The following is an 18,718-nucleotide window of genomic DNA, read 5'->3' as shown; positions in this document are numbered from 1 at the left end:
AAATGAAAGAAATTATAGCCTGTTTGGAAATGACTGACATATTTTTCTTCAACTTCTGGACATCACATCTGGAACAACTGTTCGATGCAGCCATGTGTCACAATACGTTTCTATGGTAACTACATTAACATTCTCTTGAAAAAACGTTCTTAATGAGGAATTTGTCCTCTGATGGAAATGACACCACTACCAAGACAGGTATATTTGGTGTAAAAAACAAAACAAAGGACATACAAATATTGATATAGATTTTATTTCATTGACTCTTTTTTTCTAGTAGATAACATGTAATGTGTAATTATTTATGCTTTCTCATAGAAAAACATAGTAGAAGCTCAAAAGTCTGGGTCGGGGACAAGGGCAAAACAGTGATATTTGAGGTATAAAAGTAGCAAAAGAAGTTGATAGAGAGGTGTTAAAAAATTCTGGGGTGATTGTAGTGCGAACTTAAAAATAAAAGGTCATTTGTATGTTATTATTGAAATAAAATCCTAAACATTTACCCCGAGGACATAGAAGTGCCAGTAGTTACAGAATCACCCTACAATGAGTACCCAGGTGTTTTGATATTCCTGCATTTTTATTACTGTTAGCAGCTCGTCACGTCTATTTGAATTAATATTGAGGAATATTTCACATTCTTTGGTCATAGGAACAACATACATTTGTGCATAAGGCAGATGTTGTGCGACTCGAGTTTTGCCATCAGGTGGAAGACTGTGTCCCCTCTCTGGTCAGTCTCACCAGAGGAAAGGAAGGAGAGAGCAGGGACAGTGAGAGGCAGACCCTCTGCTGCTCTCTCTCTCCCTCCCTTCTGATGAGACTAATGCCGCATTCAAAACAACTGGCAACTCGGGAATCTCTGACTTCCGAGCGTTCAAGACAACTGGGAACTTGGGAAAAAAATTTGATCCGAATGGGAAAAATAGTTTGGAGCGGTCATCCAAGTCGGAAACTCACACATCGTTTTTTTCAGAGAACCCAGTTGTCTTGAAAGCACCATGACCATCAGATTCAGGTCCCATCAGTACAGTAAAATAAAAAATAAAATGATTTGCAAATGATTTCAATTTATGCTCGCACTTGCGAGCTTTGCCTCGCAAGTGCTACACCAACTGATTTATTTTATTGTCAAAGCTTGAGTTTTCTTTTAAAATATAATATGGTCTGAGAAGAACAATATTGGCAGGCCAGGCATATAGCCAATATGCAGTGATAATGTATTAGGCCTACTGCACAAACCTCATTCCTACAGAACTGCTTTTATTAGGTTAATGTTCCATTTTTGAAGTCATGTTTAAAAAAAAATCTGAGCGGTAGATCTCAGCATGCTTTTTGACTACGAAAGTGATCTTGACTCAGAAAAGGTTGGTGACCACTGCTCTAGCTCTTCACTCCCCTCTCTTCCTCTTCACTCTCTCCAGCTCAGCCCCAGTGTCTGAGCAATGAAGGAGAAGACGTGTGTATCCTCCAGGATTGCCTTAGTGGTTGGCTTTCCCGCCCCGTGCCCGCTGCGGGTGTCTACCCGGACCATAAGAGGCTGGGCCTGCCCGGGGCTGTTGCCCACACCGTGCTGCAGTGTGGCACAGTACTTCAGGGTGTGGAGGGGCACCACCCGGTCGTCATGGTCACCAGTCAGTAGGAGCATGGCAGGGTAGGCAGCGCCAATGTGAGGTGGAGGGGGGAGGTTGTGGAGAGGGGAGTACCTGAGGGTGAGTGGAGGGAGAGAGAGATAATTGAGTTCTACCAAATATTTATTGTACAAATTACATGCAGAGCTACAATGTGGCGTCCAATGCATTTATGTTTATGTTCAGTATGTGTTGTATGCTTAGTGTGTGTGTGTGTGTGTGATCTGAGTGTGCCAGACTTACTTGATGAGCCATTTGAACTGCTCAGGGTGGTCTGCACAGCCGTAGTCAGTGGTCCAGGCGTGGCCGATGGTAAACTTATGGAACTTGAGCATGTCCATCACCCCAACCTTAGCCACAGCACAGCCAAACAGGTCCGGACACTGATTCACACATGCCGCTGGGTTTGAAAGTGGTGTGTGTGTGTGTGTGTGTGTGTTTGTGTGTGAGAGAGAGATAGACATGTCTTACACTTGTTATATGATTAATTACACTTCTAAAACATACCCAACTCACACTTTGACAAGTACACACACACACACATAACACACACACACACACACACACACACACACACACACACACACACACACACACACACACACACACCAACATCCAATCTTTCCTAAATGGCCATAGACACCAGTAGGATTGTAAAACGTTTGCCTGCCGACAGTACTTAGCACCTCTGAACAGTGTGACTGGCTCATACGTACGAAAGAAAATCCCTATTAAATACAAATATTTAAAAAAAATTAAAAAACTCCACGTGGGGGTTTGTGCTCTCTGATTGGCTCAAAGTGAAGTTGTTTGCCACTGACAAGCAATCGGTAAGTTCATCACCACCGGGTCGGCATGCAACAGGTACTGCTTTTGTTCTAGCGAAAAAAGGAACAGGTGTGATAAATACCTATCGGCAGTCTATCGGCTATGAGATTCTCGATGTGTTTCATGCTATAGAGGGAGAGAGACCTGTCTTACACTTAAACATACCCGACTCACCTCTTTAACAAGCACACACACACACTACAGCAACATCCAATCTTTCCTAAATGGCCACTTAAAATAAGGAAGTACTCTTTAGTTGGATTTGTACAATGCAATATGGTTGGCAGTCTTTTTAAATGATGTAGCTAACTACTGTTTAATGTGCTGTGTAATCACTGAATTCATTTACATGAACAATTATACTGAAGATATAAAACATTTAAAGAGAATGCGGTTATGATTGACCAAACTAGGAGACAATTTAGAATGATGGCCTTAAATGCCATCCCCTCTCCATACCCACGAGCAGTCCCCCGTTGGAGGCGCCGTTGATGGCTATGCGTCTGGCTGTGGTGTAGTTCTCCTGGATCAGATACTCTGCTGCACACCGGAAGTCATCAAAGCAATTCTGCTTGTTCCCCAGGGTACCACCTAGACAGAATAAGGAATTCAACTCTAGACGGGATACTGCCATAGTCCATAGATAACATGCCATTTAGCAGACACTTTTCCGCACTATCCTGGCCTTGCAAGCGCCATGTTCTGCCAACTAAGCTACAGAGAGACTGGGGCCGAGTATCAATAGTCATAGCTACAATAGTTTCCATTGGTCATCTTAAGCATGACAGGTGAAGGCAAAACAGTGGAAAGCTGTGCTAGTGAATATAAAACTAGCGAATCGCAGCCCGTAGGTTTAACATACTGTTGCTTTATTTAACCTATTTCTATGCGTCTTTAGGTGGAGAAGATACAGTACCTTTGTGCCAAGTCTGTCCGTACTCCCCTCCTCCTCTGATGTTGGCTACAGCCAGGATTCCCCCCAGGTGTCTGACAAAGAGCAGGTATGGAACACTGACAGAGCGAGAGAGACAGCGAGGGGAGGGGTGATGGACAGGTGTCACTCAAATCACACCAACTCAGAATACAGGTCACTTGGATGAATTCTATACTTGTGAATTCCTGGAGGGGAAAGATACATCATGTTCTGTTGGAGGTCCATGCGTTGTGATACTAACTTGTAGTATGGTTGGATAGAGTGCTCAAAGCCTCCATATCCGTACAGGAAGACAGGATGTGATCCATCCTTCTTAAGACCCCGGGCGTGCACCAGGAACATGGGGATTTTAGTTCCATCCTTGCTGGGGTAAAACACCTGAAACACACAGCAATGTTGTCATACTGAGAGTGTCAAGATACTGTTAAGTTGTTACTGTAATCTGCTGTTGTCTTACCTGGTTGGTTTCATAGTCCTCCTGTTGGATACCCTTCACATCCACCTGTCTGAACACTGTGGGTTCTGGAGACGCCTGGCTCAGGTCACAGTGGTAGATCACACCTGGGAGAGACACGACACATAGGGGTTAGAGGTCCTAGAGAGGTCAAAGGTTATAGATAATAAGGACGTTGGCAGGGAGGGTACCCAAACCGTAGTATTGAAAGCTAGTCTTAATTTGTGTTGAATGTAAGCCACTCCATACTAATAGTGTGAATATTAACCCTAATGAATCATAATTAAGTGAAAAGACAAGGAGGTGTAAGCACATCAGGTTATGCCAATGAAATTCCCATATCCTTTTCATGTCTAACACCACAAAATCAGTTGAGTATCCTCTAGGAGACAGTCCAGTACCTGGCGTGGTGAAGGAGGTGAACTTGTAGAAAAAATCAGAGTGTTTCTTCTTACAGCTGAGGCCCACCACAGTGCCCACGTCCAGAGGCAGATCTCTGACCAGACCACCAGTGGACAGCTCATACAACTGCAGGATGTCCTTCACGTCATGGACATAGTTGACCAGCAGGTGGAGCTGGTTCACAGAAGCCACGGAGCCTATAAGGAAGACAGAAAATTCTTACATGTAGGCTACTTGGGTTCCTTCTGAGCATATCAACACGTCTAGAATCAGTTATTTCTGTTTAAAACGTGAACCAATTTCAGCTAAATAATGAAACTGGCCTTGGATTATAAGGAAGGCATAACGCACCAATAACCTGACATATATAGGATCCAATTTCATGGCAAATTATTGCAAGGGGGATGCAATTTCTGTTTTGTTTTACAATGTTGAAGTATACTGTGTTAGGTATTCTTCACATGCTGTTCTTTCTCTTGTCCAATAGATGGCAGTCTGCTTTTAATAATTGTAGTACAGCATGGGACACAGACTTCCTGTTAACTCCTTTCCCCTCTCAAATGGACTTTGTCTAAGATACAGCAACTACACTGGATATTCTAGTATAGGGAGTTCAACCAAAATGAAGAAGTGCAATGCTAGTAAGTCAAGTCGAGTATAAATAGAACAAATGTCAATAATGTAGGCAATTTGCTGATTTCCAACAGTGTGCGTGTGTACAGTACATGCTGTTAACGATATACTTGTGTGTGTATTGTTCTAGGAATGGAGAGAGAGAGAGAGTCACACACCCATGACCCTTAATACACTGAGCATACATCACGAACCACCTGGTAGAACCTCCTAAAACCTTCAAAGCACACCCTCAACCAAAGATACGGCAGTAAACACGTGGCCCCACATCCAGTAGTGATTAAAATCTCTCAGCTAACAGAATGGTAGGCAGATGAAACACCACTGCTCTAGTGATATTAGTCAATATGGTGCCAATATGGTTTGGTGAAGAACATCCTTGTGGTATGTAAAAGGGATAAACTTGAAATGAGAAGTAACTCACTTTCATACGACCTGTTCCTGCCCCGATTACATTGAAGACGCGTGCCAGATCCTACAATGCCTGGAAGTATCTTATGAACTAGGGCTGACAAAATGGCTTGCTACGTCGCAAACATCTTGCTGGTGGTAGATTTTAAACCGTGATTCACTGAGGACAAAGTTCCCGTACTTGCAAAGTTGCATGCTATGATGAAAGTGGGTTAACCAAGACAAGAAGTTCCCACTCACTGTGGTTGATAGACTGAAACATAAACATTCAAATCCATAAGTGAAACTTGGCAAGTAGCCTGACCATACTAAACTTATTTTACCTCCTTTAGTCCAGTGGTCTCCAACCCTGATCCTGGATACTCACACCGAAACTCAAATTTTAGTTTCAGCCCAGCACAAAAAAACACATTTGGCTCATCACCACCATCATCATGATTAGGTCATTAGGTCATATCAGTTGTTTTAGTGGTGGGCTGGAACAAAATCCTGCACACCCTGTAGCTCTCCAGAACCAGGGTTGGATACCACTGCTCACGTTTCTCTTACCCAGGACGTCCTTGTCGTGCTGGGGTAGAAGGGTCCTCCAGTGCTCCTTGTTTGGTTTCTCCAGGTCAATGTTGATCAGGCAATAGCGAGGGGCGTCCAGGTTGGTGCGGAAGGTGAACACACTGCCCTCGTTGGTGATGTACGAGTACTGCGCCTCAAAGTTGTCCACCAGCTTCACCCAAGGCAGCAGGCCTATAGGTACAGATGCACTCAAATATATTGGCACACATGCAATATACAAACGAGTGCAATGGAGCAGAACTTACCACAGGTGAGATAAAGTACGAGCAAATGACAATCCCTTTCCTCCAACCACATTAACTTTTGAATAATTTAGTCGAGGCCATTTTTTACTTTGAAGTGAAAAATCTCGTTTGGTTTTGATTTATTTTTCTTGGTGCTGTGCAGTTGGAAATCAAATACCAAATGTTTGCCATTTATTTTTGGAAGAAATAGTGAATCGTGCAAATATATTTGACTGCACCTGTACAGGACAATAAGAGCTAGTATTGAGACGCACCTATGATGTCAGGTGTTCATACAGGGTCTGATTAAAATGGTAGGGACAGACCTGTGATGCCATTGGGTAGCTTCTCCAGGTCACAGTACCACAGCTGGTTGACTGGCTCACAGCCCTCTGTGATGTTGAGCACTGCATACCTGCCGTCATCCGACACCTAGGGAGAGCAAGAGAGAAGGCAGACGGAGAGACAGAGCGAGTAAGATTGTGAGAGAGGGGGACAAGGAGGGTGAGGGAGAAATACAAACGAGTTGACGCTTTAGCACTAGCTGATGCTATACCTACATTAACAATGCAAGTCATTACTTACAAACGGGGATCAAAAGATCGATCCGGGATTGAGAAAGAGTCAAACAAGGTGGAAGAGAGAAGTGAGTGAGATGAGAAAAAGAGTGACAGTGTAATAGCAGTAGATTCATATGGAGAATGTGGTGGACAACAGGTGAGAAATGTAAAGAAAAAGCATTCTCTTTAAACTCACTGTTACTCCACTGTGCCATTTTGGATGGTCAGGAAACTCAGCCACCAGGATGTCCTCTGATTGGTTGGTGCCGATCACATGGTAGTAGAGTTTCTGATTGAGGTTGGATGTGGTCTCTGTGCCTGTGGTGCAATGCAGAAAGCTGTGTTTTTCAACGTGTCTGTGCACTTGTACAGTGGATACGGCGCATTCAGAAAGTATTCAGACCCCTTCCCCTTTTCCACATTTTGTTACGTTACAGCTTTATTCTAAAATGGGTTAAATAAAAAAAAAATCCTCATCAATCTACACACAATACCCCATAATGGCAAAGTGAGAACAGGTTTTAAGAAATGTTTGCAAATGTATTAATAAAATTAAAAAACTAATTATTGACATAACTATTCAGGCCCTTTGTTTTCAGACTCGAAATTGAGGTCAGGTGTATCCTGTTTCGATGTTTCTTTCTACAACTTGGAGACCACCGGTGGTAAATTCAATTGATTGTACATGATTTGGAAAGGCACACACCTGTCTATATAAGGTCCCACAGTTGACAGTGCATGTCAAAGAAAAAGATAAGCCATGAAGTCGAAGGAATTGTCCATTGAGCTCCGAGACAGGATCGTATAAGAGGCACAGATCTGGGGAAGGGTACCAAAACATGTCTGCAGCATTGAAAGTTCGCAAGAAGACAGTGGCCTCCATCATTCTTAAATGAAAGAAGTTCGGAACCGCACGGCCAAACTGAGCAGTCGGGGGAGAAGGGCCTTGGTCAGGAAAGTGACCAAGAACCCGATGGTCACTCTGATAGAGCTCTAGAGTCCCTCTGTGGAGATGGGAGAAACTTCCAGAAGGACAACGATCTTTGCAGCACTCAACCAATCAGGCCTTTATGGTAGAGTGGCCAGATGGAAGTCACTCCTCAGTAAAATGCACATGACAGCCTGCTTGGAGTTTGCCAAAAGGCACCTAAAGACTCTCAGACCATGAGAAACAAGCTTCTTTGGTCTGATGAAACCAAGATTGAACTCTTTGGCCTGAATGCCAAGCGTCACGTCTGGAGGAAACCTGGCATTATCCCTAGGGTGAAGCATGGTGGTGGCAGCATCATGCTGTGGGAATGTTTTTCAGAGGCAGGGACAGGGAGACTAGTCAGGATTGAGGGAAAGATGAACGGAGCAAAGTACAGAGAGATCCTTGATGAAAACCTGCTCCAGAGCGCTCAGGACCTCAGACTGGGGCGAAGTTTCACCTTCCAACAGGACAATGACCCTAAGCACACAGCCAAGACAATGCAGGAGTGGCTTCGGGACAAGTCTCTGAATGTCCTTGAGTGGCCCAGCCCAGAGCCCGGACTTAAACCTGATCAAACATCTCTGGAGAGACCTGAAAATAGCCGTGCAGTGACGCTCCCCATACAACCTGACTGAGCTTGAGAGGATCTGCAGAGAAGAATGGGAGGAACTCCCCAAATTCAGGTGTGCCAAGCTTGTAGCGTCATACCCAAGAAGACTCAAGGCTGTAATCACTGCCAAAGGTGCTTCAACAAAGTACTGAGTAAAGAGTCTGAATACTTATGTAAAAGTGATATTTCAGTTTTTGCTTTGTCATTATGGGGTATTGTGTGGGGCGCTTGTCAGAGGAGTGATCAGGAAAAACAATTTAATCCATTTTAGAATAAGGCTGTAACGTAACAAAGTGAAAAAGTCAAGGTGTCTGAATACTTTCTGAATGCACTGTATACTATGTTGTACTGTATACAGTAGAGTTCATATGTGTGTGTGTGTGTCTCACCATCAGCCTTGCCGTCCTGCCGGGGATAACAATTATAAAACACCCCGCGGGCGTCGTGGGTCCAGGCCAGGCAGCTGAACTTCACCCTGTCCAGGACATCAGGCAGCGTCATGAGGTCATCAGCCTTTAGGAAGTGCACCGTCACCCAGTCGGAGCCACTGGAGCTCAGGCCATACGCAAAGTACTCGCACTCCTCTGACAAGCGCCCCACTGAAAGGAGAAGGAGAGCGAGGCAAGGAGAGAGGAAAAGGAAAAATAGATATTACATTGTGTGATATTATAATGTATGATGTAAAGTTGGCCTATCACTTATGTGTTCTTTTAGCAATATACTCCACCTTTGTCACAGCAATAAAATCTAATAACAGAATAGAAATATCAATTGCTTGACAAGAGAGGAGGAGGAATTGTGAGGACTCAGGTTGAGACATACACACAAACACACTATAAAACGTTGTATTACAGTAATCAACTCACTCTTCAAGGCTACAGTCCCATCCGCAGACAGTGTGTTTGGGTCAAAGAAGACTGTGGCCGGTCCGTCCAGAGAGTCCTGCACATAGAGCGCATCGTGGTTCTGCAGGCCCTGGTTATGGAAGTAGAAATACCTATGGACCGAGGAAACCAGTTATATTTGTTCTACCATGGAGAGCATCAGACACACATACAGTGCCTTCAGAAAGTACTCATACCCCTTCATTTATTCCACATTTTGTTATGTTACAGCCTGAATTAAAAAATTATGAAATAGACACATAATGACAACGTGAAAACATTCTTAGAAATGTTAGCAAATTTATTGAAAATGAAATACAGAAATATAATTTACTTAAGTATTCACACCTGAGTCAATACTTTGTAGAAACACCTTACAGCTTTGAATCGTCTTGGGTATGTCTGTACCAGCTTTGCACATCTGGATTTGCAGATTTTCTCAAGCTCTGTTAAGTTAGATGGGAGCAGCCATCTTCAAGTCTTTCTACAGATTTTCAATGGGATTCAAGTCTGGGTTTTGGCTGGGCCACTCAAGGACTTTCACATTCTTGTTCTGAAGCCATTCCAGCATTTATTTGACTGTATGCTTGGGGTCATTGTCCTGTTGGAATGTAAATCTTTGCCCCAGTCTAAGGTAGCTTGCACTCTGAAGCAGGTTCTCGTCAAGGATTTGCCTGCATTTGGCTCCATTCATTGTTCCCTCTAGCCCTACCAGTCTTCCAGTCCCTGCCACTGAAAAACATCCCCATAGCATGATGCTGCCACCACCATGCTTCACGGTAGGGATGGTGTTAGACAGGTGATGCCTGGTTTTCTCTAGACATAGCGGTTTGCGTTGTCGTCTCATCAGACCACAGAATCTTTTGCCTTATGTTCGCAGTCTTTCACATGCTTTTTTGCAAACTCCAGGCGTGCCGTTATGTGCCTTTTTCTCAGGAGTTGCTTCAGTCTGCCCACTCACCTATAATGCCCAGATTGGTGAACTGCTGTAGAGACTGTTGTCCTTCTGGCAGATACTCTCATCTCAACCAAAGAACTCTGTCATTCCGTCAGTGGTCAATGGGTTCTTGGTCACCTCCCTGACCATGGTCCTTCTTCCCTGGTTGCTCAGTTTGGTTAGAAAGCCAGCTTTAGGGAGAGTCTGGGTAGTGCCAAGGCTGAGGAGTACGTTTCACACATGCAGTTATTGCGTAGTTACCTCTTTTTGTGCATTTTCTTGGAAATAAGTGTGGAGGCTTTGGTTCCAGTCCCTAAACTGCTTTCTAACCAGTTTCCTCTCTTGTAGGGGCAGCTGTATTTTAGTTCCTAATCTGTTTATTTCCCATAGAGAATGATAGAGGCCTTTAGTGGCCAAAATGCCGAATAAGCATGGACAGGACCATGGAGGGCTTCCACCATTTTAATGTAGTCAACTGGGTGGGACTTCCAACTTCATTGGCTGATCCCTCCTGGTGACAAAGATGAGTCCTCTGTCTCTATGTTGTTTCCTCTCTTGTAGGAGCAGTTGTAGTGATGGGCTTTCTGAAGGCTTCGGTGCTTTCACCAAATTGTGCCAAAAAACGGTTGATTACCCGGAGCAGTTGGAAATCCCGCTCATGGCACCACTCCGCGCTCCATGTGCTATCCTACAACGCCGCTAAAAACCGCGCCGCGCTCACAGGAAAACACACTGCAGCTCCAAATTCGCTCCATTAATTAAAATCACAATTTAACCGTCTATTTTTGTGACTACCTGGACCTACCAATTTCTTTATAAGTATTGAAACCAAACCATACAATTATTTGAATAAGCATGAAAATGTGACTGTAAGAAGCAGACATAATTTCAAAATAGGCCACATGTCATATTAAACAGCATATAAACAATCTAAATAGGTCAGGAGCCAGACAGGGAGCATAAGAAGGAATGATAATTAATTATTTATGCTATATTATTTCAATTATTTCAAGGCTATAGCAAGTGATTTAAAGTACTTAGGTAAAAATACTTGAAAGTACTACTTAAGTAGTTTTTTGGGGTATCTGTACTTTGCTATTTATATTTTTGACAGTCTTTTACTTTACTAAATTCCTAAAGAAAATGATATACTTTTTACTCCATACATTTTCCTTGACACCCAAAAGTACTTGTTACATTTTGAATGCTTTGCAGGAAATTCACACACTTATCAAGAGAACATCCCTGGTCATCCCTACTGCCTCTGATCTGACGGACTCACTAAACACATACTTCGTCTGTAAATTAAAATAAACAAGAAAATGAGGCCGTCTGGTTTGCTTAATATAAGGAATTTTATATGATTTACACTTTTACTTTTGATACTTAAGTATATTTTAGCAATTACATTTACTTTTGATAATTAAGTATATTTCAAACCAAATACTTTTAGACTTTTACGCAAGTAGTATTTTACTGGGTGACTTTTACTTTTACTTGAGTCATTTTCTATTAAGGTATCTTTACTTTTACTCAAGTATGAAAATTGGGTACTTTTTCCACCACTGGCTATAGCCTACAAAGAAATACATTGTGAACCATTTGCGAGTGCGAGACAATAGGCTGGTAGGGACATAAAGCCCTCAGCATTTAAACAACATTTCGTTATATTAAATCATTGTAGTCTATAACATGCGCATATATTTTATTTATTTAACTAGGCAAGTCAGTTAAGAACAAATTCTTATTTACAATGACGGCCAAACCCTAACGACGCTGGGCCAATTGTGCCCATGGGACTCCGAAAACGGCCAGATTTGATACAGCCTGGAATCGAACCAAGGTCTGTAGTGACACCTCTAGCACTGAGATGCAGTGCCTTAGACTGCTGTGCCACTCGGGAGCTGTAACTTACTTAGAATTAAATACAAATTAAACGAAAAATTACTTATTAGTGCCTTTTGAATTTTTAAAGGGAGACATGAGTTTGGCCAATCTTTGTCTTCAGGCTCATGCGATGGTGCCTGGAGAGACGGCCAGCAGTGGAGAAAATCCTCTCTTTACCTGCAGAGCCACTGGGGATGCTAAACACCCTTTTGGCCACTCTTGCCACTCTTTATTTTTCTATAGGTAGGCTTAGAGGTTTTTAGGCAAAATAACCCAATCAAAACGGAAAGCTCCTTGAATGTGGGAATATGCCAGGCTTATTGATTTAGCACCTGTGTGTTATATCAGTTTCTTTATGAAAATATTTAGCGAAGTCCATGACTTCGCTAAAGCAAGGGGCTATAGCGGCACCCAAGCAGACCACAAATGTATGCTGGGGCGGTCATGCCCTGTGCTCGTGAAGTGAGCGCTACTGGAGCAAAATTGAAGTGGGTGAGAAGGCTGACACTCCAGCCTTTGGGAATCTCGCTCTACTCCACTCCAGCTCAGCTCACATACTCTGCTCGGAGCTTCATTATCTGTTCAGAATGCACATTAGTGACATCTTCTGGTCAGTAATAAATAGCAGCGTGTTTTTAGTAAAACGCCTTGCCGCAGCGGTAAGTCGTTGGCTTTGGTAGCCTACAATCAATTGGAATACCAGGTATGCATTTGACATTATGCTTCCATTTTTTGCCTTCAAGTTTAATATTTTTCAAAAACTGAATCTACAGTTTGCCATTATTTAAGATGCTGAAGATGGAAGCTATACTACATAAAACAAATGATTTGAACAACTGTGCAGAAAGTGTGGTTTAACTTTTTTTTTTAAATTTGAAACCAGGTTAGGTAGCAATGGTAGTGGCAAGGTAGGTTTGGTAGCAATGGTAGTGGCAACAAACCATGACAGACGAAATTGTTGTTTTTCTTCATAAAATGAGCTAAATAGTACGGGTAAATCTCCCTTGTCTCACATACCCATAAAATACAGTATACAACGATCAATGTCTGATACAGTACCAGTCGAAGGTTTGGACACATCTCCTCATCCAAGGGTTTTTCTTTATTTGTTCTATTTTCTACATTGTAGAATAATAGTGAAGACAACTATGAAATAACACATATGGAATCATGTATTAACCAAAACAAAGTGAAACAAATCAAAATATATTTTAGATTCTTCAAAGTAGCCACCATTTGCCTTGATGACAGCTTTGCACACTTTTGGCTTTCTCTCAACCAGCTTCATGAGGTAGTCACCTGGAATGCATTTCACTTAACAGGTGTGCCTTGTTAAAAGTTAATTTGTGGAAATTCTTTCTTTCTTAATGCGTTTGAGCCAATCAGTTGTGTTGTGACAAGGTAGGGGTAGTATACAGAAGATAGCCCTATTTGGTAAAAGACCAAGTCCATATTATGGCAAGAACAGCTCAAATAAGCAAAGAGAAACGACAGAACATCATTACTTTAAGACATGAAGGTCAGTCAATCCGGACAATTTCAAAAACGTTGAACTTTTCTTCAAGTGCTGTCTTAAAAACCATCAATCCATCAAAACCATCAATCGCTGTGATGAAACTGGCTCTAATGAGGACCGCCATAGGAAAGGAAGACCCAGAGTTACCTCTGCTGCAGAGGATACATTCATTAGAGTTACCAGCCTCTGAAACAGCAGCCCAAATAATTGCTTCACAGAGTTCAAGTAACAGACACATCTCAACATCAAGTGTTCAGAGGAGACTGCGTGAATCAGGCCTTCATGGTCAAATTGCTGCAAAGAAACCACTACTAAAGGACACCAATAAGAAGGAGAGACTTGCTTGGGCCAAGAAACACGAGCAATGGACATTAGAACAGTGAAAATCTGTCCTTTAATCTGACGAGTCCAAATTTGCAATTTTTGGTTCCAACTGCTGTGTCTTTGTGAGACGCAGAGTAGGTGAATGGATGATCTCTGTATGTGTGGTTCCCACTGTGAAGCATGGAGGAAGAGGTGTGATGGTGTGGGGGTTCTTTGCTGGTGACACGGTCAGTGATTTTTTTTTTATTCAAGGCACACTTAACCAACATGGCTACCACAGCATTCTGCAGCGATACGCCATCCCATCTGGTTTGTGCTTAGTGGGACTGTTAAACAGGACAATGACCCAACACACCTCCAGGCTGTGTAAGTGCTATTTGAGCAAGAAGGAGAGTGATGGAGTGCTGCATCAGATGACCTGGCCTCCACAATCACCCGACCTCAACCCAATTGAGATGGTTTGGAAAAGCAGCTAACAAGTGCTCAGCATATGTGAGAACTCCTTCATGACGGTTGGAAAAGCATTCCAGGTGAAGCTGGTTGAGAAAATGCCAAGAGTGTGCAAAGCTGTCATCAAGGCAAAGGGTGGCTACTTTGAAGAATCTCAAATAAAAAAAATTTAAAAAAAAATTGAGTGGTTTAACACTTTTTTGGCTACTACATGATTCCATATGTGTTATTTCATAGTTTTGATGTCTTCACTATTATTCTAAAATGTAGAAAATAGTAAAAATCAAGAAAAACCCTTGAATGAGTAGATGTGTCCAAACGTTTGACTGGTTACTGTCTGTACACACACAGGACAATTACACTATGATACACAATAGGCACCAAAAAGCAGACCATATGCTATCCTAGGTACTTTCATCTCAACCACGTATTGTATGTGGTCTTACGACTCACTTTTGAGACATGCTACTGATAAGCTATTTTCATAGTGAGAACTTCACACTGCCTATGGAGTTGGGATTATATGTTTCAAATCTTTTGGAAGACTATTCCAAAGAATGGCAGCTGAGTTTCTGTCCCCATCCGACTATTAAATCAAAAGGAACAATGTCAGTTTCACTCCTCCTTGTCGTTGCGTACAGTAAGTACCTGGGGACCATACCGTGGACAAGCTTATGTACAAGACACACTTTATTCTGACAGACTATCTCCTCCACGTTGAGCTATCTGAGTCTTTCAACGTGGGAATGGTTAAGATGAGTACGTGCTGGAAGTTGAACAATAATCCTGACTAATTTGTTCTGCGACTTCTGCAGTTTGTTTTTAATTGTCCAGTAGAGGTCAGTGTCTGAAAGCAGCTTGGAATAGAAGAAAGCACCAGAACCACAGCGAAATCAGTGGGATCTCGCATTTTGCAACACACGGTTTGAAAAAGCACGTGATCAAACTAAGCTTTGGACATCATGGATGACGTACTTTTGATAAAGGGATACATGCGTCGGCACACTGATTTGAAGTTAGCTGCAATAGCGATTTCGACGCAAATCTCGGTGCTCCGGTATCAAAAGTAACGTCACTAGACAGCTGTAGGGGCAGCTGTATTTTAGCTCCTACTGGTTTCCTCTCTTTTAGGGGCAACTGTATTTTACTCCCTAACCAGTTTCCTCTCTTGTGGGGGCAGCTGTATTTTAGTTCCTATCTGTTTCCTCTCTTGTATGGGCAACTGTATTTTACTCCCTAACCAGTTTCCTCTCTTGTAGGGGCAGCTGTATTTTAGTTCCTACCCATTTCCTATCTTGTAGGGGCATCTGTATTTGAGCTTCTACTTGTTTCCTCTCTTGTTGGGGCAGCTGTATTTTAGTTAACCTGTTTTATCTCTTGTATTTTAGTTCCTAACCTGTTTCCTCTCTTGTAGGGGCAGCTGTACTTGGGGTAGTCGTAGAGCTCAGTTAGCCGCTGGTGAAACTGAGGCCTGACCGCACACTGCTCCAGGAATGGCATGGACAGCTTATTCTGTTCCTCCACAAAGGCCTGGGCAAAGCAAACACACACACACAAACACGTCAGTGTTCAGGAATAGGTAGCTGCAATACTGAAACAAATCCCTTGTCATTATGTGTCTTTCCAGATTCCACCTTAGTTTCTTCACTGTCAGGATCTTCCAACCAGGCATACGGGTCACATATCTTAACCCCATGGTAGTCATCCACCTACAGGATAGAAATACAACAGTTACTGTAAGTATGACTGCATGTACAGAAAGAAAAAGAAAGAGGCTATGTCACACAATGTTTGGAAAGGATGCGTAATGACTCCACAGCAGAGTTGGTTGACAGCTGAGTTCAAAAGAATTATTTATTTAAATATGACATTGATTGAAGGAGTGTTTGATGTGGCAATGTCCAATGAAATTCAGATGAATTAAATATAAAACATTTACCGACTGATTTATAGCCTACAACAGTGTATGACACTAAAGATAAAATTAGCAGTCTTACTCAGAACTACAGGCCTTTGTTAGAACCTGTAGAGGCTAAACCAAATTGGAAACAGAAACCATGTTTTTTCTCAGGGTTACTCAGCCTAGCCCATAAAGAATGATAGAGGCCTCTAGTTGCCAAAAGGCCTCATTAGCATGGGCAGTGCCATTGATGGTTTCCACCATTTTAATGTAATTTAATGTAGTCAACTGTGTGGGACTTCCAACTTCATTGGCTGATCCCTCCTGGTGACTCTGTTGAAATCATGTCCAACTGGGACATCAGGAGGGATCCTCCCCCCACCCCCCCAAAAAAAGACTACATTGAAATTGAGATTGCACCAATGCTGCTGCCTGTTCGCTCACAGGCGCCATAATGGGACCTATTTAGGGATGCTTTCTCTGTGGCTCAGCCAGACTGACTTTGCACAGAGTGAAGGCCTACTATTTTTTGCTCTCTTAATAAGATTCAATCTCTTCCTGCTTGTGCGCCTACCACTTTAAGACAGAATGGTCGAGAGAGAGAGATGAAGCAGAGAGAGTGTGAGATAGAGAGAGCTGTTCGAATTTGACACCGACCTTACTCTCATCTCTCCGAGCTGCCGGGTACTTAAATGCCATGGTAGTGTCTAAATGTGTCCGTATGTCTCTTCAAGACGTTTTTCCGTCTGTCCTTTTCCTTTCTCTGTTAGCCCGCCTGCCTATCTGTACTACTCCACACCCTGAAAGACTCAGTGACAGGTAGCCCAAAGTGAAAGTGAAATCTTGTTTTACTTCTATGTTTTTTTTTATGGCGAAGTACACCAACTGTGCCACCTGCTGGATGGGGTGAAAACTGCGAAATAATAGAAGAAAAGGGGGAAGGGGGAAAAACATACTCCTAATATTCCCAAAAGATTTTTTAAATAAAATGTACTCCTGAGGACTTTCACCATTTTGAAGTAGTCAACTGGGTGGGACTTCCTATAGGTTAAGGAAGGATCACATAATTCCATCCAGGTCATCAGGAGGGATCAGCCAATGAATTATACTTGTGAGCAAACATTCCATAACTCCAGGTAAATCGGCAACCTTGGCTTTATACCTTTTCAAACAACACACCCTTTGGTAGCACCCTTTCAGTTTGTTTACCAACTCATAGAAGTAAATGGACCACTTCAAAATGGAGATGGCCTCAATGGCGCCACCCATGCTCTCACAGACACCATAAATATCTCTATGGGATTGACACACTTACAACATGGGTCTGCCCAGCTCCCAACAAGTTATTTCCATTTTTTTTTATTTAACTTGGAAAGTCAGTTAAGAACAAATTCTTATTTACAATGACAGCCTACCAGGGATGGGGTGGGTTAACTGCCTTGTTCAGAGGCTAAACAACAGATTTTGACCTTGTCAGCTCTGGGATTTGACCCAGCAACGTTTTGGATACTGGCACAATGCGCTCACCACTAGGCTACCTGGCGCCCCAATGATAATATGATGCCATCATCGATTCAGTCAGGTAGGTCAGTGCAGGGCACAGTCAGTGGGGGCATGAGTAGAGCAAAGAACAGGGGTGGAAATCTACATTGTCCAAAAATAAAATAAAAGATGATGGCATCTCCCAAAAAGTTTGCAACAATAACTTTTTTTCAATACATAAGTGGTCTTATATATTAAAAAGTTGCTGCAGTGTTTTTGGGAAATGCCATCACCTTTTCCTTTTCTTGGACTACATGACTTTACCCAGATGAGCACACCAGTACACCATTTAAAGCCTTTCAGTAGCACTGGCATATTTAAACCCAGGGGAAATCTGAGTGTGTATGAACAAGGGATTTTGTTTGGTGTTAATAAGTGTATGAATATAATAGAAGTGCATTTGTTGGATTGGGTATTTTGGGGGATTGCTTACTACATGTTGGAGAGAGTATTTTAGTGTGTGGGTTGTTGAAATACGCATGTTGCAGGAGTGTGACAGGGACCACGTTTCGAAGTAATCGTCTGCATGTGTGTTACTCCTCCATGTACACTGGTCACTTTAATAATGTTTACATAATGTTTTACACACTTTATATGTACAGTGGGGGGAAAAGTATTTGATCCCCTACTGATTTTGTACGTTTGCCCACTTACAAAGAAATTATCAGTCTATAAATTTAATAGTAGGTTTATTTGAACAGTGAGAGACAGAATAACAGAATACAGAATAATGTCAAAAATGTTATAAAATGATTTGCATTTTAATGAAATAAGTATTTGACCGCTCTGCAAAACATGACTTAGTACTTGGTGGCAAAACCCTTGTTGGCAATCACAGAGGTCAGACGTTTCTTGTAGTTGGCCACCAGGTTTGCACACATCTCAGGAGGGATTTTGTCCCACTCCTCTTTGCAGATCTTCTCCAAGTCATTAAGGTTTTGAGGCTGACATTTGGCAACTCGAATCTTCAGCTCCCTCCACAGATTTTCTATGGGATTAAGGTCTGGAGACTGGCTAGGCCACTCCAGGACCTTAATGTGCTTCTTCT

The 18,718-nt window shown here is 42.5% G+C and overlaps 1 protein-coding gene across 2 annotated transcripts; it reads right to left on the bottom strand.

The window, feature by feature from the left end:
• Window positions 1-237: 237 nt before the first annotated feature.
• LOC106588491 (prolyl endopeptidase) lies at window positions 238-16,977 on the bottom strand. 2 transcript variants are annotated; one of them, XM_014177581.2, is made up of 15 exons: window positions 16,786-16,977; window positions 15,863-15,937; window positions 15,625-15,758; window positions 9,097-9,227; window positions 8,620-8,829; window positions 6,844-6,965; window positions 6,414-6,519; window positions 5,843-6,034; window positions 4,249-4,446; window positions 3,851-3,954; window positions 3,635-3,771; window positions 3,376-3,470; window positions 2,919-3,050; window positions 1,875-2,031; window positions 238-1,706 (listed from the first exon to the last, which is right to left on the bottom strand). In XM_014177581.2, exons 1-15 carry the CDS (start codon window positions 16,825-16,827, stop codon window positions 1,412-1,414), a joined length of 2,130 nt encoding a protein of 709 aa, XP_014033056.1. In that variant the 5' UTR covers window positions 16,828-16,977; the 3' UTR covers window positions 238-1,411. The 2 variants fall into 2 exon arrangements, 1 of the variants encoding a protein (XP_014033056.1); XR_006762375.1 differs by lacking the exon at window positions 238-1,706 and having other exon boundaries at window positions 2,919-3,027; window positions 16,786-16,968.
• Window positions 16,978-18,718: the final 1,741 nt, after the last annotated feature.

The sequence above is a fragment of the Salmo salar genome, chromosome ssa27 (genome assembly GCF_905237065.1).
Source record: "Salmo salar chromosome ssa27, Ssal_v3.1, whole genome shotgun sequence".
In the NCBI taxonomy this organism is placed as follows: domain Eukaryota; kingdom Metazoa; phylum Chordata; class Actinopteri; order Salmoniformes; family Salmonidae; genus Salmo; species Salmo salar.
This window is presented reverse-complemented; position numbering and strand designations above follow the sequence as displayed.